Source organism: Esox lucius, chromosome 17 (genome assembly GCF_011004845.1).
Source record: "Esox lucius isolate fEsoLuc1 chromosome 17, fEsoLuc1.pri, whole genome shotgun sequence".
NCBI classification, from domain to species: Eukaryota; Metazoa; Chordata; class Actinopteri; order Esociformes; family Esocidae; genus Esox; species Esox lucius.
Genome location: NC_047585.1, coordinates 15,515,777 through 15,531,307, shown reverse-complemented (window position 1 = coordinate 15,531,307; position 15,531 = coordinate 15,515,777). Strand labels below are relative to the sequence as shown.

General features: G+C 39.3%; 1 protein-coding gene across 6 annotated transcripts in view; it reads left to right on the top strand.

Annotated features, from left to right (window-relative positions):
- cntn4 (contactin 4) overlaps positions 1 to 15,531 on the top strand; it is a 176,126-nt gene that overhangs the window by 12,661 nt on the left and 147,934 nt on the right. For 5 of the 6 annotated variants that reach the window (XM_029113738.2, XM_029113735.2, XM_029113736.2 and 2 more), the window contains one exon: positions 11,190 to 11,326. In XM_029113738.2, the coding sequence (XP_028969571.2) occupies positions 11,272 to 11,326 (55 nt within the window). In that variant the 5' untranslated portion in view covers positions 11,190 to 11,271. Of the gene's footprint in view, positions 1 to 7,917; positions 8,137 to 11,189; positions 11,327 to 15,531 lie in introns of those variants that run through there. The other variant, XM_029113737.2, reaches the window with a different exon arrangement.

Here is a 15,531-nt window from a genome sequence, read left to right as displayed (position 1 = left end):
AGTGGTATTTCCAAGGGAGACTGGGGCTTGGAAGGAAGGCAGTAGGAGAGTAACAGTGTGCTGATGGCACTTTTTGTTCAGTTATGAATATTCAGAGAAATACATTACATCTATTTCTTGGAGGGGTTGACACACTGTACAGAAGAAGTACTTTGTGTACTATTCAGATTTACAGATAATAAAAAAAAATCACCCCCTGGAAATGTCCTGGCTAATGTTTTCAAGGAATCGCATGAAGCTCATGAAAGCAATGCAAATTGCAAAATAATGACCTCCAAAATGAAATTAAGCAATGAGGATGTCTTTCCTCAATCTGATGCATTTTAAATATGGGGAATTACCTGTAGTGCTAAAGGGTAGAAATGGCAAAAATAGATCCAATGACCACGAGGTAATGATTTACATTACCTTCATCTCCATAGCATAATTATTACATGTTTATACTCATTTATTACCAGTCCAACCTCCTTATTAAGGGTTAATTTAATATAGACCTAGCATATCTATAGCACAAGAATATTATGCTATCTCAATAGATGCGTCAGTGACTGCACGTTAATTATGTCTCAAAAGTGTGCTTCTTTCCATTAGTTTTAGTGAATGTGCCAAAGCGCGTTTAGAAAATTGTACTGATATATAGCCTGTTCCCGGAGCCATTTTCCCTCACCTGCCTGTGAGCTGATTAGGACAGCTGGTCAGTGGCGCAGCTTACTTCAGAAATAAGAAGGGGGCAGCGAAATGTGTTGCAGTCTCTCTGCACTGTTACGATTCCAGGTAGGCATATTACTTCATCTTCTCACCGAGATCAATGGTGCATAAAGATGCCTAAAGGGTTGAATCCTCGGGGTGAAGTTTATGGATCAAATGGTGCAGATGCGGATCATGTTGTAACTGTTTTGAGACACATTAACAGCCTTCCTCCAGATCACTATAAAGTCATTCTGTTTATCCATTCCAAAGCATTATAGCCAATCCCTTCATTGTCAGAACTGTGCAGTTGACCAACACTCTGATAGACAGTATGACAGCAACATGTATGAATTATATGCAATAAAACTATTTTCTATTTCATTAAACATAAATAAAACACGCCTGACTTAAAAGTACAATAATAATAATGCAACACAGCACTGTCTGTTTTAGAAAATATTGACATTATCTTAACATTTTCAAGCAATTGCTAAGCATTACTAGTACTAAAAGTTCTACAAAAATTTATATTCAGACAATTCAAAAGCAGCTCCCAATTTCAGATTCAGACCGGGTTGAAAATGGCAGATTTGGACACAGATAGCCACCTAAATTGGAACACAGCATACAGCAATTTGGCAGTGGAGCACAAAGAGGCTTTATTATGACAATAGTCACAAATGAAAGGCCTTATTCGGGCTGACACAACTGTGGATTTAAACCTGGTCATGCTTATCATGTTATGCATCTGGAGTATTATTTCAGATTTCTCTTATGAACCAATCGAGGCTGACGACATAACCGTGGTTGGTTGTGTTTCTGAGACGGTCTTTAGGGAGGAGGTCGGCGCCCTTGCGGAGTAGTGTCAGGTAAACAACCTCTCCCCCAGCAGAAAAGAAAGGAGCTGAAAGTGGATTTCAGTAGATGGAAAAGAGAAAGACGCGCCCCCGCTAATCGACAGGCCGGGTATAGAGAGGGTGTGACGCTTCAAAGTCCTCTGCGTCCACATGTAACCCTGGTTGAGATGGCGCAGCGGCACAGTTCTACTTGTTGGAATGGACAGTCATGAATGTGTAATTGACGGCATACGCGCCCGGCTGGTAGGGAGACCGGTCCATCTGCGGCCGTATGTCTCCTCAGAGGCCGGTGCGGTCTGCCCAATGCACCACCCGGGGAACACACCAAGCCTGCTCACCAGGACATTTTCTATTCAGAGATCACCATGGACCTCGGCCTCCCAGGCCATGGGCTGTTCTCCCTGCTGTAATCTAGCAGACAGAGCATTATAACCAGATTATAACCGCATCAGACTGTTAAACCAACCGACTATCTCTGTACCCCGATGGAGCTGTTTTTCACACACACACACACACACAAATTCAAACTCCCACTTCCCACCATTTACCACATATGAACGTACAGTTACCTTTCATTCACTTGGCGTACACACATAGAAACTCCCACTCACCCATACGCATAAACACTATTGTAACTGAATGTTTTCCATTTTAATGACACTTTCTTTAAATGGTTTGTACCTGAGTTGCGTTATTTAATTGAAAGCATTGAGGCCCAAGCATTTTGTTACTGTATGCCCTCAAAAATACTACTTCAGGATTTTGGCAATGAAGCCCGTTAATCTATCTCCCAAGAGTCAGATGAACTTGTGGAAACCACCTCTAACTAACTTAATACTAGACACAGACGCCAGTTAATCTGTGGAAACCTGGTGAAATCCCTTTAAACCAGCTTTCCCAAACTAGAGGATCAGAGCCCAAATCTGATTTGAAAATGGGGTCACGAGAAACCGGATATTTTTTCACCCCTGACTAACCTCTGGTCGCTAGGAAATTAGGCTGTAATAAAACAGGGCGGTTTCTATTTTTTGCCTACAGATGTAACATTTTAATGGTTAAAGTTACTAAATATTATAACCCTATTTCTGATTCATAAGAGTCTTAGAAACAGGTGTGGACAGCATAGGATACAGTAGACAGTGTCAGGCAGTACATCGGGCCAAACCCCCTCCATGATGATACACAATTATTGCCTGATGATTTTCTTTGATGCTTTTCAAACCCTAATCCTTCCGATTTAAATATGATTCCAAATCAGTGTCAAAAACAAATACTAAACATTTGACATTTTTAACATGGCATGGTTGCAAAACATTTTGATATCAAAATGGGGTAGCTTTCCAAAGATTTTATTGCTTTAAACCATTTGAAATATCCATTCATGGTGTGCAATACTTCCTTTTACTATATTTCCTATGAGGGAATTCAAGCGTCAGTGTCAAATAGGGTTTTGTTAATGTGTGTTGGCTGAGTTTGGCATTTTCCTTTGAGACATGAACAAATGATCTAGTTTGAAATACTAATTGATTTCAAACCTTCTTTAACCTCATATTGACACTGATGCTTTATTCTTGACCTCACTTAAAGGGTAATAAAGCATTTTCTGACCTCATTATATGAAGCTGAATTACTGCACATGACTCCGGTTGTTCGGCTTCTGTTGGGCTTTATAATGAGGAAAGGCATTATATTGTGCTCCAGCTGGTGCGTGACACCCGTGAGTGGGGATTTGAGATATGCTGATGTAAGGGCAATGAAGCCTGTAATATCACTCCCCTGGATGCTAGACGAGCCTTAACTGTCCTCTGCCAGCATGGACCTCACCAGTGATAACGCCCACAGTGTTTTAGCTGGTGCTTTTATCAGGGGACAGATGATGACGCTACCATTCTGTTAGCGATATGGAGCACTGGTGTTTTGCAGTAGCCCCTGTTTGTGTTTCCGCCAGCTACTTTGACTATCGCTACTCCTTATATGGCGCGGCATGAAATAACATGGCACAGCTGCGTTAGTTAGAGGCGCCCAGCCACAAAAGCATATGAAAACAGAAATATAGTTCTGTTCATACTGGAACCAATGTACTGATATTGATGGGACATTTTTAAGTAAACCATGCTATGAGTTGACTCTCGACTGTCATTAATATTACAGGGTTATTTTATGACTTATTTCTAAATGAGAGTCTGTGCAGGCTTTTTGAATCATTTTATGTAGGCCTACTGCATATATAAAACAGTACAGCGGCAACTCTTGGATATCTTGAAAACTGAGCTGTGTCATAGCAGTTTCACTGTTTATTGTGTTTCGAGCTGGCAGAGGTTACATTCCTTTAGGATTATACTTTTTGACACTCGTGAAACAGAAGCAGCATGAAAAAGTAGCTTATTAAAAGGCAAAGAAAGGGATTTGTGTGCTTTTTTACCTCTAAGCTGTCTGCTAATCTGTTCTGATGTTCATTATTATAGTTATACAAGAACTCAAGCTAAGGCAATGCACCCAGTCCTGGCCAAGTATAATAGGATTCCCATAGACAGGAACGTGTTTCAGCTATTATGGTTACATCCCAATACAATTAACTAGGCTGATGAGAATGAGAACATATTGGCTTATTTGTTTTTGGAGCCAGGTACTTATTTAGGATATCTTCCTATTCATAGATGTGCTCTTCCTTAAGGACTATTGAAATGCTGTCATGATGCAAATTTGTGCCATGAGGGCCGTTTCTATTAAAGCAATATTCAGACGATGAGAGAACCAATCCTTTGAGACACCCAGGTGACATAATGCCTGGAAGGACATACAGCACCACTCAGTGGTTTGAACACACCCATTGAATGGGTCGGGAGTCTTCGGTAGTACTATCCAAACCATCTACAATGCTTCAGTAAGCAAACTAGCAATTGAGACCCACGATATGTGGCACCTGTATTCTGCAATATTTTGTGTACTTGCAAATGATCACCTAGCAAGATAGTGTGCTAACTTTGGTAGCTACGTGGAAAAACACTAGCACACTGTTTAAGTCTCACTATGAATGCATTGTCTTTGTATCTAATTTAACTGTTACTAGCTATCGGTATTAATATCCTTGTTGTTTGCTGTAGCAAGGTTTGTTACATGAGCCCATATCCATGTTCTTCTGAAATCTCTAACATAACTTCTCTTTGGATCGGCTAACTGTGCATGACATCAAAGATGTTTGTGCTGTATGTGATTCGCTGACACAAATAAACACTGCAAATCAAATGAAATGTCAGAGCTCTACCATTAAAAGGGAAAGAACTAAGTGTGAAAAAAAGTGTGTCAGTGTTAGAACATGGCTAATATTAAGCACGAATGAATTAAACAATTAACACAATTAATGTGTGTTGAGACAAAAAAAATACACCTTTGTGTCGTAGATGATTAATTATTGTGTGTGTCTGTTTTATAAGTTGAAAATCTTCTTGTAGCTGGTTTTGTGTCAGTGGGGGCACAATGGGGCTGCTCATGTTCATGTCCTGGCCTACGAGTCAACGGATAGCTTGCTAACTAGCGGAAATACTGTCAACTTACTGTCTAACGAAACAGATTGTTTGGACTGTGCAGTGCACGGCTCTGCAACCCTGTTCCTGGAGAGCAACATGTTGCAATTACTTAGTGACTTAACTTCGTTACCTGGCTGACTTTTAGAATACAGCTGCCACTGGGTCCTGAACATCTTTCTTTTTTCACAGCTGTCACAAATCCTGCTGTGTCCTGGAGCAGTTTATTACCTCCTAAATATACCTGTGCTCCATTTGCCCATGTTTCTTGAGGCCCTGGTTGTGTGTTGCGTAACACTGTGGGCCTGAGTGAATCTCACTGGTTATGTTCATAGCACACTGACCGGCCAGTGCTTCTTCAGGCAAACAGTTTCTTATATATATTAAGATTATTTAGAACATTTATCATGTTTAATACACTTCCATCATGTCTATATCCAGTAGTTATATATTTGTTTTTGGACGCCCTACACATAAGTTTACCTCAGAATATTTACAGTGGATCTGACTTGTTTCTCTCTCTGAGCTTATCATCGCATATAGACACAAAACCTCCTTGGGATACAATATTTCCGTGTGGCGTCATGTGACCAGGCGGTTGCAGCATCTGACCGGTTACCGAAAGGTTGCTTGATCAAGTCTCTGAGCTGGTGAGGTGGGGAAAATATCTTGTTAATATCCCAGATCAAGACAGATAACTCTAATTGTTCGTCATGGCAGCCTCCCACACATCTCCAATTTGAAAAGGGTTTAGGTTAACTGAGGGAGCCAAATCTCAGTTGTGTGCAAATTGACAAGTATCCCCTTAACAATCTAGGATCTTTTTTATTTTTATTGAAGAACAGCTTAGAAGGAGCCAAATAGGAAAGGTATTTGATTTTGAGTAGCAGGCAGAGGAAGTAGAGATGTACAGAACTGGAACACAGTGGAAGCGGGCAGGCAGTAAGATTTATGCAGCTTGCTACAGAGTCTGCGAGAAGAATACAGAATAAGTCTTAGGCAAATGTCAGAAGCTGCCTCTGGAAAAGCTGTGGTTAGAAAGGCATTACAGCAATATGACAAGTTAAGTAATGCAATGTACCATTTGCAAAGCTTCTGTAGAAAACAAGATGCAATAATCCTATGTCCCTTGGGTAAATACATGTTTATTCATAGAGAAGAAGTACACTATATAATTATATTATAACCCACACCATCCCGTTATACCACAACCAGGCTCTTGTTAGCATTTCATTTTGGTAACAGAGGCAGCACTGAAAGTCTCCTTCAGTTATTTCTTACAGAATTTTAATACTACATTTCAAAGACACGGTTGAGTAATGCTATAATCATATGTTTCAAAACACTAGGAGCAGGAAATCAATATGGGACCAGAATATTGTATTTTCTTCACTTTCTAAAAAAAATAAGGTCTGAGACATAAGCCTGGATTTGTCTGAGTGGGTCACATTTAATATCTTATCTTTATTTCAATCAGCTTCCTCTGCTTAATCCCTTTTCCTCGAGATTGAAGCTATATTTCTTTACTCTGCTTATTGACAAGATTTGTTTCCTGAAGCAACAGCTGGATGAGCTGGTTGCACGATCAGCTATTCATTTGGATCACTGCGATCAAATGCTTAAAAAATGTATGCCTCTTTGGCTGCTTTAAACTGACCACCCAAATCTGTTCTTTTGGTCCAATTATTTGCAAGAGAGCAGATCTGATTGGTCAAAGGGTGAATTACTTAAGAAAAATGTAGTTTAGACTTTGCCAGTCTGTGTAAAGTCAGCCTATACTATATCTTTACTTCAAAATATTTTAAAGTCCCTGGTGTAAAGCTGTGAGACTTACAGTGCATTATGCCATCATACATTTCAAATTAATGACGTACATAAATCCTATTTCAAAGTATTAAAATGTTCGGCTTCATGGCAAAAGTGTTTAATTTATCCAAAGGGTCAAAAGATAATTGCAACATTTAAATAGCTTTGTAGCCAGAGGGTTGTTATATGAGAGGCTTTTCGATGTCTGCTAATGTCTTACATTGGTAATGTGACTTGGTAAACTGGAGACAAGGAATGATACATTGTAGCTTCAAAAGGCTCATGAAGAGCAATGGAGGTCTGACAACCGACCATTGATTAAGTTTCCTGAATGAAGCTATAATTACAAAAGATGCATCCCGTACATCATAGCACATACTTATAATGTACTGTAGTATCTTACATTGTTGTTTAAATATCAAATGGCATTTATTAGGTAACACTTTACTATTAGTGTCCTTGTTCCCCTTCAGTGTAAATGAATAAATTGAGATTTACACCTTTACTGCCATTGCCCATTATAACTGCACCTGGGAGATTATGAGGAATTCATCAGAATATAGATTGGAAGAAAAAAGGTTTTCATGCACATGCTAAAACACATGGACAGGCTAAAACTCAAATATTGATATTTTCTGCAATACACACATATATGGTTTCCCAAACTTGTCAACATTATCAGAAACAAAATTGGGGATTGATAGACTATTTTTGTAAGTGGTGTCAAGAGCCATTTCCCTTTACCTCAAATCTGTAAATTACATCATTCCTCTGTTTGATGTACATCTGTAATATTTTTAATGCTATTTGTTTAGTATAGAAAACCATTTACCACAATAAAAACACAAACATTCTGATCCCATTGACTGTCCATGGAACCTTCGAACTATTGCACAATGAGGATCCATATAGAAGCTCTCCCCCGTCTGGAAAATCTGCATACCACTGAAGGGGAAAATCTAACTGGCTACTAGACTTGTCAATCCAACCCATAGCTAGGCTAATGAAGGCAAACGGAGGCTAACGGAGCGCTAGCAACGGAATGCATGACCAATAGACTATGTGCAAATGCCCATGTAACTCTCCGGACAATCAATATGTCTTATCAGTCATACATGATCGGATAACATTGCCAATAGACTGGTTAAGGTTCTAAGAACCTAACAATTCATTTGGCACCGAACCTGAAGCTTTATCTCAAGCACAGACTAAACCAAAGCTTACATGATTTTCAAATAAAGATGTCTGGATTGATAAAGGTAAGTCCAAATATATGTCCTTATGATCGATGGAGTATCTAGCTTCATTGTGAATTAAACTTTTAACTTCGTCTGACAGCTCCTTTGTTTACAACTGGCAGCTGTTCCAGCGCGAGCAGCGGTCACCCGCTGGGAGGGGGAGAGTCATAAAACTATGTATGCCCATAAAAGGTAGTAAGACCTACACCAGAGATGTTTTACTCTGCCAGAAAGGGGAGATCCGCAACTTTCAGAAACTAGCGCAGCATATAGGATAGGTGGAACCGTTCTAATGTTCTAAGCAATTTAATCAATTCCTTGGATATAAGTACCCCAGATTTGGGGTAGTTACATTCATTTAATAACATCTTTGTAACAGTTATACTGTAGGACAGCTATATACACATTCTAAAATGTTTTCTATACATATTTTTAAATAGTGATGAGTAATGTCGGAAGATGTTACACAACTAGTTATAATGGGCATTATAGGCTGCTTATCCTGTTGTCATATTCCTTGTAATGACAACTGTTAATAACAACTGATATTTAACAGTCGGCATATCAACATCTGTCATATGTTATTGTATGTTATATTGTGTCTACATGCCAGATGGTCTAAACTGAGTTTCTATAATTTATTAACCTCTCTGTAACATTATTACATATTTAATAACTTTAACAATGAAAGTCATTCACAGAAATTATATTGCAAAGCACTTCAAGTGCAAAAAACACCAGAATATATAATCACAGGTCAGACAAATGAGGCCAAATCTCTGAATGTTGCATCCTTCGAAGATGGCAAGGGTCAAGTCAGGGCTAAGGCTAAATGTTATTGTGTGTGATAGTGAATGATGTTCCTTATCGATAGCAAGAAAACAACATGAAAACATTCATAACCATGCCATGTCATAGTAATGCCATTGACCGTTATAGTGTGCACAGACACCTTAAGAAAACTGACATTCAATTGCGTTGTTATAAAATGTCATGAATGTGCTTAACAGGGCAGTGCAGTGAAAAACACTGGACAAACACACTGTAAAGACAACTCAATTTCTTTACTAAGGTTCAAATGACACTCGGATATTGTGAAAATGATGATAATGCCAGTAATATTTTTGCCAATAATCATCATCCAAAATTCCATGACTGTCACAACCCTACAATTTTGTCATTTTGTATGTACAGTATTTCCATTAGACTGAATTATATCTCTGTTGACAAACCTCAGTGTCTAAAAAAAAAAGTTGACTATATAGTCTTTTACTGATTTAAACATACCTTTATCCTCACACAAGAGGAACCAGCAAAGGTGTAAACATCAGCACATGAACCAGCAAAGGTGTAAACATCAGCACATGAACCAGCAAAGGTGTAAACATCAGCACATGAACCAGCAAAGGTGTAAACATCAGCACATGAACCAATTAGTCAATGACAATTCCTTGCAATTCGGTACTAACCTTCAAGAGCCCTTAAAAAGAAAAACTCTCCTATAAGCTCATAATTATTTTGTCTTTAAGAAGGCCTAGTCGAGATACACAATGAACAGATGGGTTCACAAGTATTGGCAACCTTGATTGAAGAACTGCTAAAAAAATAAATGCAATAATGCAGTAATATCAACATGCACAAAGTTACGGGTGAACAGCCATGATGTTTTATGAGTGTTGAGAAGGATCTTAAATCAATGGAGTTCTGCTGCATCTTTTGCTTTTCTATGCCAACACCACTACTGGTGTAGTGGGCCAGTAAGCTAGATGTCAGAATCAACCAGTTTAAATCCAAGGGCCGCTGCTGTTTAAATGTCTTCCACTGGGCATTTGCATTTTTAAAAAAAAAGTGATAATTTCCTTTTTCTTGCATGAAATTTAGCTCAGTACAATACAATAATTATGGGTCTGACTGCATGTTCTTCCCTCCTCTCAGAAAGGATGTTGTTTTTTGGGGGTATTGAGCAGCTGAGATAAAAGGGAAATTTGTAATTCAAATTTCAACAATGCAGCAATTGATTGTGTCAGCTGCTGAATAAATCCGTAATTGGATCATATTTGTCTTTCAACAGCAGAAATATGACTAGATGTAATGCATATTCAAAGGCAGACAATAACAAAAGGCCATACATCAAAACCCCAGTAATGTCTAAGTGTTCACCATTCAATACTAATCTACCGGATGTAACGAGAGGGAAGTTTCCTGATTGAAATGAAGCTGTATTGCATTGTTTTTATGGCAGCAGGGGGCCGAAAGCTAATGTTTTAAAAGTTCCGCCACTGTGTCTCTGGATTGCATTGATTTTACTTGTATCCCCCCCCCCCCGGGGCTGTACTGTCCTCCACTTGGATGGCCCAGAGGACACAGAGAACAGGCTTTTGAGGTTTGGGTAGTGATTCCATGGAGATACCCCAAGTATTTCTGCTGGGGAGTAAAACCCATTTGACGATGACACTTAAGTGGGATAACTGGAGTTTTTTAAGCCCCTATCTCTGGCTGCAACTTGCAACATTTATGAACCAGACAAATAATAGTTATTAACTTATTCTGTGTTGATATGGTTACGGTTGATATGCACGTTCAAGGGTGCGGCTCCCAATGTCATGTAAGATGGATTGTCTGAACAAGGCCATCAGCAACTCTCTCTTATACCAACTCTGCCCATGAGAGGTACATTTCATATAGATTTGGAGAAATAAAATATTTAGTCAATTAGTTTATGGTTTGTATTATATTAGTGTATAATTTGTTGAAGTTCTTCACTGACATACTTTCAGGGAGATGTCTATACACATTTTATTCAAGGCTTGATTTCTGATACAGCCATAATTGTTCTGATCGAAATGAATCTTTTTAGAAGTCTGCAAGCTGCTGTGAAGGTTAACATTTTGAAAAGCATTGTCCTAGTCCTTGACATGTTATCAGCAGTGAGGAATTCCATTATATTCCTTCAGTTCCCTTAATGTTCAACCAATGTGCAGTAGATAGTACTTTTCTCAAGTGTTAATAAAGATAAAAGCTCTGTCTTTCTGGATCTTATCATGGTATTTATTTCCTCTCTCTTTTTCAAACAGCGCGAAGAACCAGAAAGGTACCAAAAGGATTCCATACATTTGTGATTGGATGTGAGTCTACTTTGACCCCACAAAACTGAAGATGACGTTGCTATGGAAACTGCTGGTGCTGCAGTCACTCATTGAGTGCCTCGCAGGTAAAGTATCTTATTAAGAACTTTTGATGCACGCAAGATCTCTCTTTGTGAAGTTCCGTGTCCTTATTCATATGTATTTAGGGCAGGTTGGAGTATGAAAGACATAGTTTAGAAAGAAGCTAATTAGAATAACAGCTGCCACAGGGAAACATAAATCAGTTATTTTTCCTATTAAGATACAAATAATGAGGTTGTAAAATGTATTAAGAAATACTTGTTAGAGTAAATAATTGTATGGAATTGGTGGGTGCTAGTAAAGGTTGACTGCAGTTAGCACAATAGTTATGAAGGAGTCTGAGTTGAAAATATATACATAAAGATGAAATTATTAAATTGAATGCATTGATTGCAAAATAACGTGAGATTTAATGAGCAGTGGAGAAATGGCAATGGCCTTTGTAATCTGGTAAACTTACATTTCGTCATACAGTCAAGGCCAAAATGTTATTATCAGAATGAACATAAAAAAGCTTTGGTCTTCTTCTGTCATGACAGGATACTTGCGCAGCTTATAAATTTTGGGGGCATTTTGTTAAACAGCGAAGCTCTCTTCTGATTTTTGCATACATTATTCAGGTCAATTATAGTAAAGGATCATTGTCATTGATGACATTCCATTTGAAACCCGGCGTCAGGTGCTGGAATTAGTGCCACTAAGGTGGACAAGAGAGAACAGGTTGACGCTTTTTGATAGCTATGGATTATGAATGGTACACACAGGAATAATGAATGACATTTCAGTGGGTGTGCACAAGACCACTGACTGCTGAAATGAAGGAGTATAATGAAGGGCTTATTCCAGTCGTAATAATGATGCTGAAGTCTGTTCACTGCTTGAAAGACAAAGTCTGTTGAACCGTTGTTCTTGTGAAGATTACACATACCTTAAGAAACCCCTGCTTTCATCGAAGCTGATCCGTGTTAAAGCTGAAGTGTTTCTGTGTTAATCTAATTGATCCCTACATCAAACATAATCAAATAATCAATAGATATATTATAATATCCCCCACGAACCAAGCCCTCAATGTCCAGAGACATATTTCAGGGGAAACTTCCAGGGATTCGTTCTGTTCTCTCTCCCTGCAAGCAGCAGTTCAAATTCACCCAGCAATGGCTTACTTTCAAACTGATACCCAGTTAACCAGAGGAACACGGGGTGATGTGAATTCTGCGGGCTACCTTTATGGTCAAGTATGCGTCAGTCATGTACAGTAAAGAGGAATTACAGCCTCATTATGTAATGGGTGCTCGCTGTTAGCCCCCCCCCCCCGACTAGGTTTACCCACATTGGTCACGTAGTGACGGGGGGCACATTTGTCTCACAAACGGATGGGGTCAACACGGAACATCGGTTGGATTTCTCACGGTTTAATCGAAAGGCATTATCCTAATCACGATTAAGTAAGGCACAGGGCGTGGCCTAGCGTGGAGTCGGCGGTCTGAGCCTCTGCCGCAAATGTTCCACGGGTTAGGGTTATGGTTAGGGTTAGGGTTAGGGTTAGGGTAAGACTCTGGCCCAGTGCTCTTTCAGCCAAGATGATCTCCTCTATCTTTCCCCACTGTCTCTGTTCAGTAAAGTGTGAAAAGCTAATTGATGAAGCACTATGCTATAGGACACCTTAGCAAGCCTTTCTTCTATTGTAATGTCTGGGAGTTCCAGTTTGTACTCTGCGGACTGCGTACTTGTTTTTTTTTTATTGTCGTGTGAAATTCAAACCTGACTCGTGGCCAATTAGCATGCGGTTGACACTGAGTAATTGAGCCGCATATGATAAGCTCAGGTAGGAAAACCATTGCTGCTATGGTGAGTTAAGATTTGTTACGAAAACTGTATATATATATTATGGGTAACATTTCACTATATATACACCCACACACTACCATACAAATGTTCACGGTCACATAGAAATATAACATAATGAATAGCAAATATAGTCTTTGACAAGGTTTGCAATAATTATTTTTAATTGAAATAATTGTTCCTTCAAACTTTGCTTTCTTCGAAGAATCCACCATTTGCAGCAATTACAGCCTTGCATATATATGCACTTGATGTCACTATCCAAAAAAAAAGATTTAGGTTTGAACTGTTATTTGAATTGTTATATTTCAACATGTCAATTTGTTGAGGTAATCTGAAGAGATTTCACTCCATCCTTCCTGAAACACCTCCCACAAGTTGGATTAGCTTGAGGCACTTCTTACCGACCATACAGTCAAGCGGCTCCCACAACAGCTCAATAGAGTTGAGGTCCGGTTACTGTGCTAGACAGAATACCAGCAGACTGCCTCTTCCCTAAATACTGCAGTTCTTGCATAGTTTGAAGCTGTACTTTGGGTCATTAGCTTCAATCAAGCGCTGATCACAGAGTATGTCATATTAATATCTTGAAAGGCCAATACATGAAGTTTAGCAATGTATAAACTACCTGTTGAACATTACAAGAAAGATGTGGGCACATTTTCAAATGGAGGCAAAAACGGTTATTGTATTGAAAGTGCACAGGAGCTTTTGTCCTTGCTGGAATTCTCCTAGGTCGGACCAGGCTCTGTAGTTGTTTTGTATCTTTCAAAAGAATGATCCCATTTTGCCATGTACTGCAAGGCACTCGTCTTTCACGACGTGCGGTAGCTGTCTGAATGCAGCTTGTGAAACTGACTGAAAAGGTCAAGCAACCCCACGAATGCCAGCGAAAGTGAAGGTTAGCCCTGAAAAGCCAAGGATTCACAGTCAGACTCCCCCTGAATGGGCTGAAGGTTCTGCAGTGATCCTCTGCCACTGGTAGGTATGTTTCTTCCTTTCTGCTAGTGTGCCTTGACAGGGCTCCTTCATGTTTCTCCTGCCTACGCTGTGCTTCCTGCGCGTCACTCTCCCCCTCCCTGTTAGCGTCTGATTAGCCCAGCGCCACACTCTATTCTCCAGAACGCACTCAGAATCCTGATGCCCAGCCTTGTTACTCCGGGTTACTCCACCGTGAATGCCCTTACTTTCATTCCCCCCACTGCTTTACACTCTTAGCATTTTGCAACACTAATGATACTCATGAACTACCCACCGATGGCATGACTCCTGGCTGCCAGTCACAGAGCTGTCTCACCTGAGACGCTTGTTTTGCTTTTGCAGAATAAAATAATCTTGCACCAGGTGGGCTCGTCGTAAAGACAAAGGTCTTTACAAGGTCTTTAAAAAGGCTCCAGTGCCTTGTAAGTGAAAAGGGACATAAAGAGACTTGGTTACGGACATAGACGTTCTCTATGGTTACATGGGGAATTGTTTTGCATTTGAAAATGTAAAGGTCTAAGTGAGATGACCTTCAGAGCTCTAGAGGCATTTCTGCGGTAATAGTCCTATGCGGAGTATTGCTGTTAGAATTGAAAAATGAACATGGAAAACAATAATCCTTTCAAAGCATTTTTCAGATTCTACTGCTGATTTAAGTGTTGAAACATTGATAAAAGGATGCCAATCACTTCTGGACATCTTTTGCATGTAGCCTAAACAGCAAGAATCTGTCAAGGCACTCATTTAATTTGGGGATAGTTACGGAAAAAGATCAACCTCAGCATGAAAAAAACTTTAAATACATTTATTTAGCTTATTTTTGGTAATTTTATGTTCCTTTGAACTGATTTCAGGTTAACTCTAATGTAAATTCCGTAACGGAGAATGTGACATCTGTAACAGTCAAACAGTCTCCTCAAGTCTTTTAACTAATAAGAAATGTTTATGTTTTCATGATTTTAGCTTTTGAATGCAGCCAAGACTTTTGAACGTGGCTAATAATATTCTACCTTAAGAATGTAATATTCATAGATTTTATCAATGTGTCTTGTCTAACAAAAATGCATGTCCTTTTCCTTCACATCCTTAATGCAAGTTTTGTTGTTTGGTTAACATAAAGTGGGATTACTTTATATACTGTAATTTTGTGTCTAAACTTTCTTCATAGTGTTTTACAAAAATATACTTTTCTGTGATGCAATTTAATTTAGATTGTTGGTGAAAATGTCATAACAATGGAATTTCCCATATACTGTATCCCTAATGGAGCCCTCTTCACAGGGCCAGCCCTAGGCACAACTGACATAGGGAGCCGCTTAGGGCCCTTGACCGTTAGGGGGCCCCAAACTGCTAGAGGGGTCCCCCAAATCAAATTTTTCTCAGGGCCCCCAAAGGGCGTGCACTGCGTCTTTTCTCTATGCCC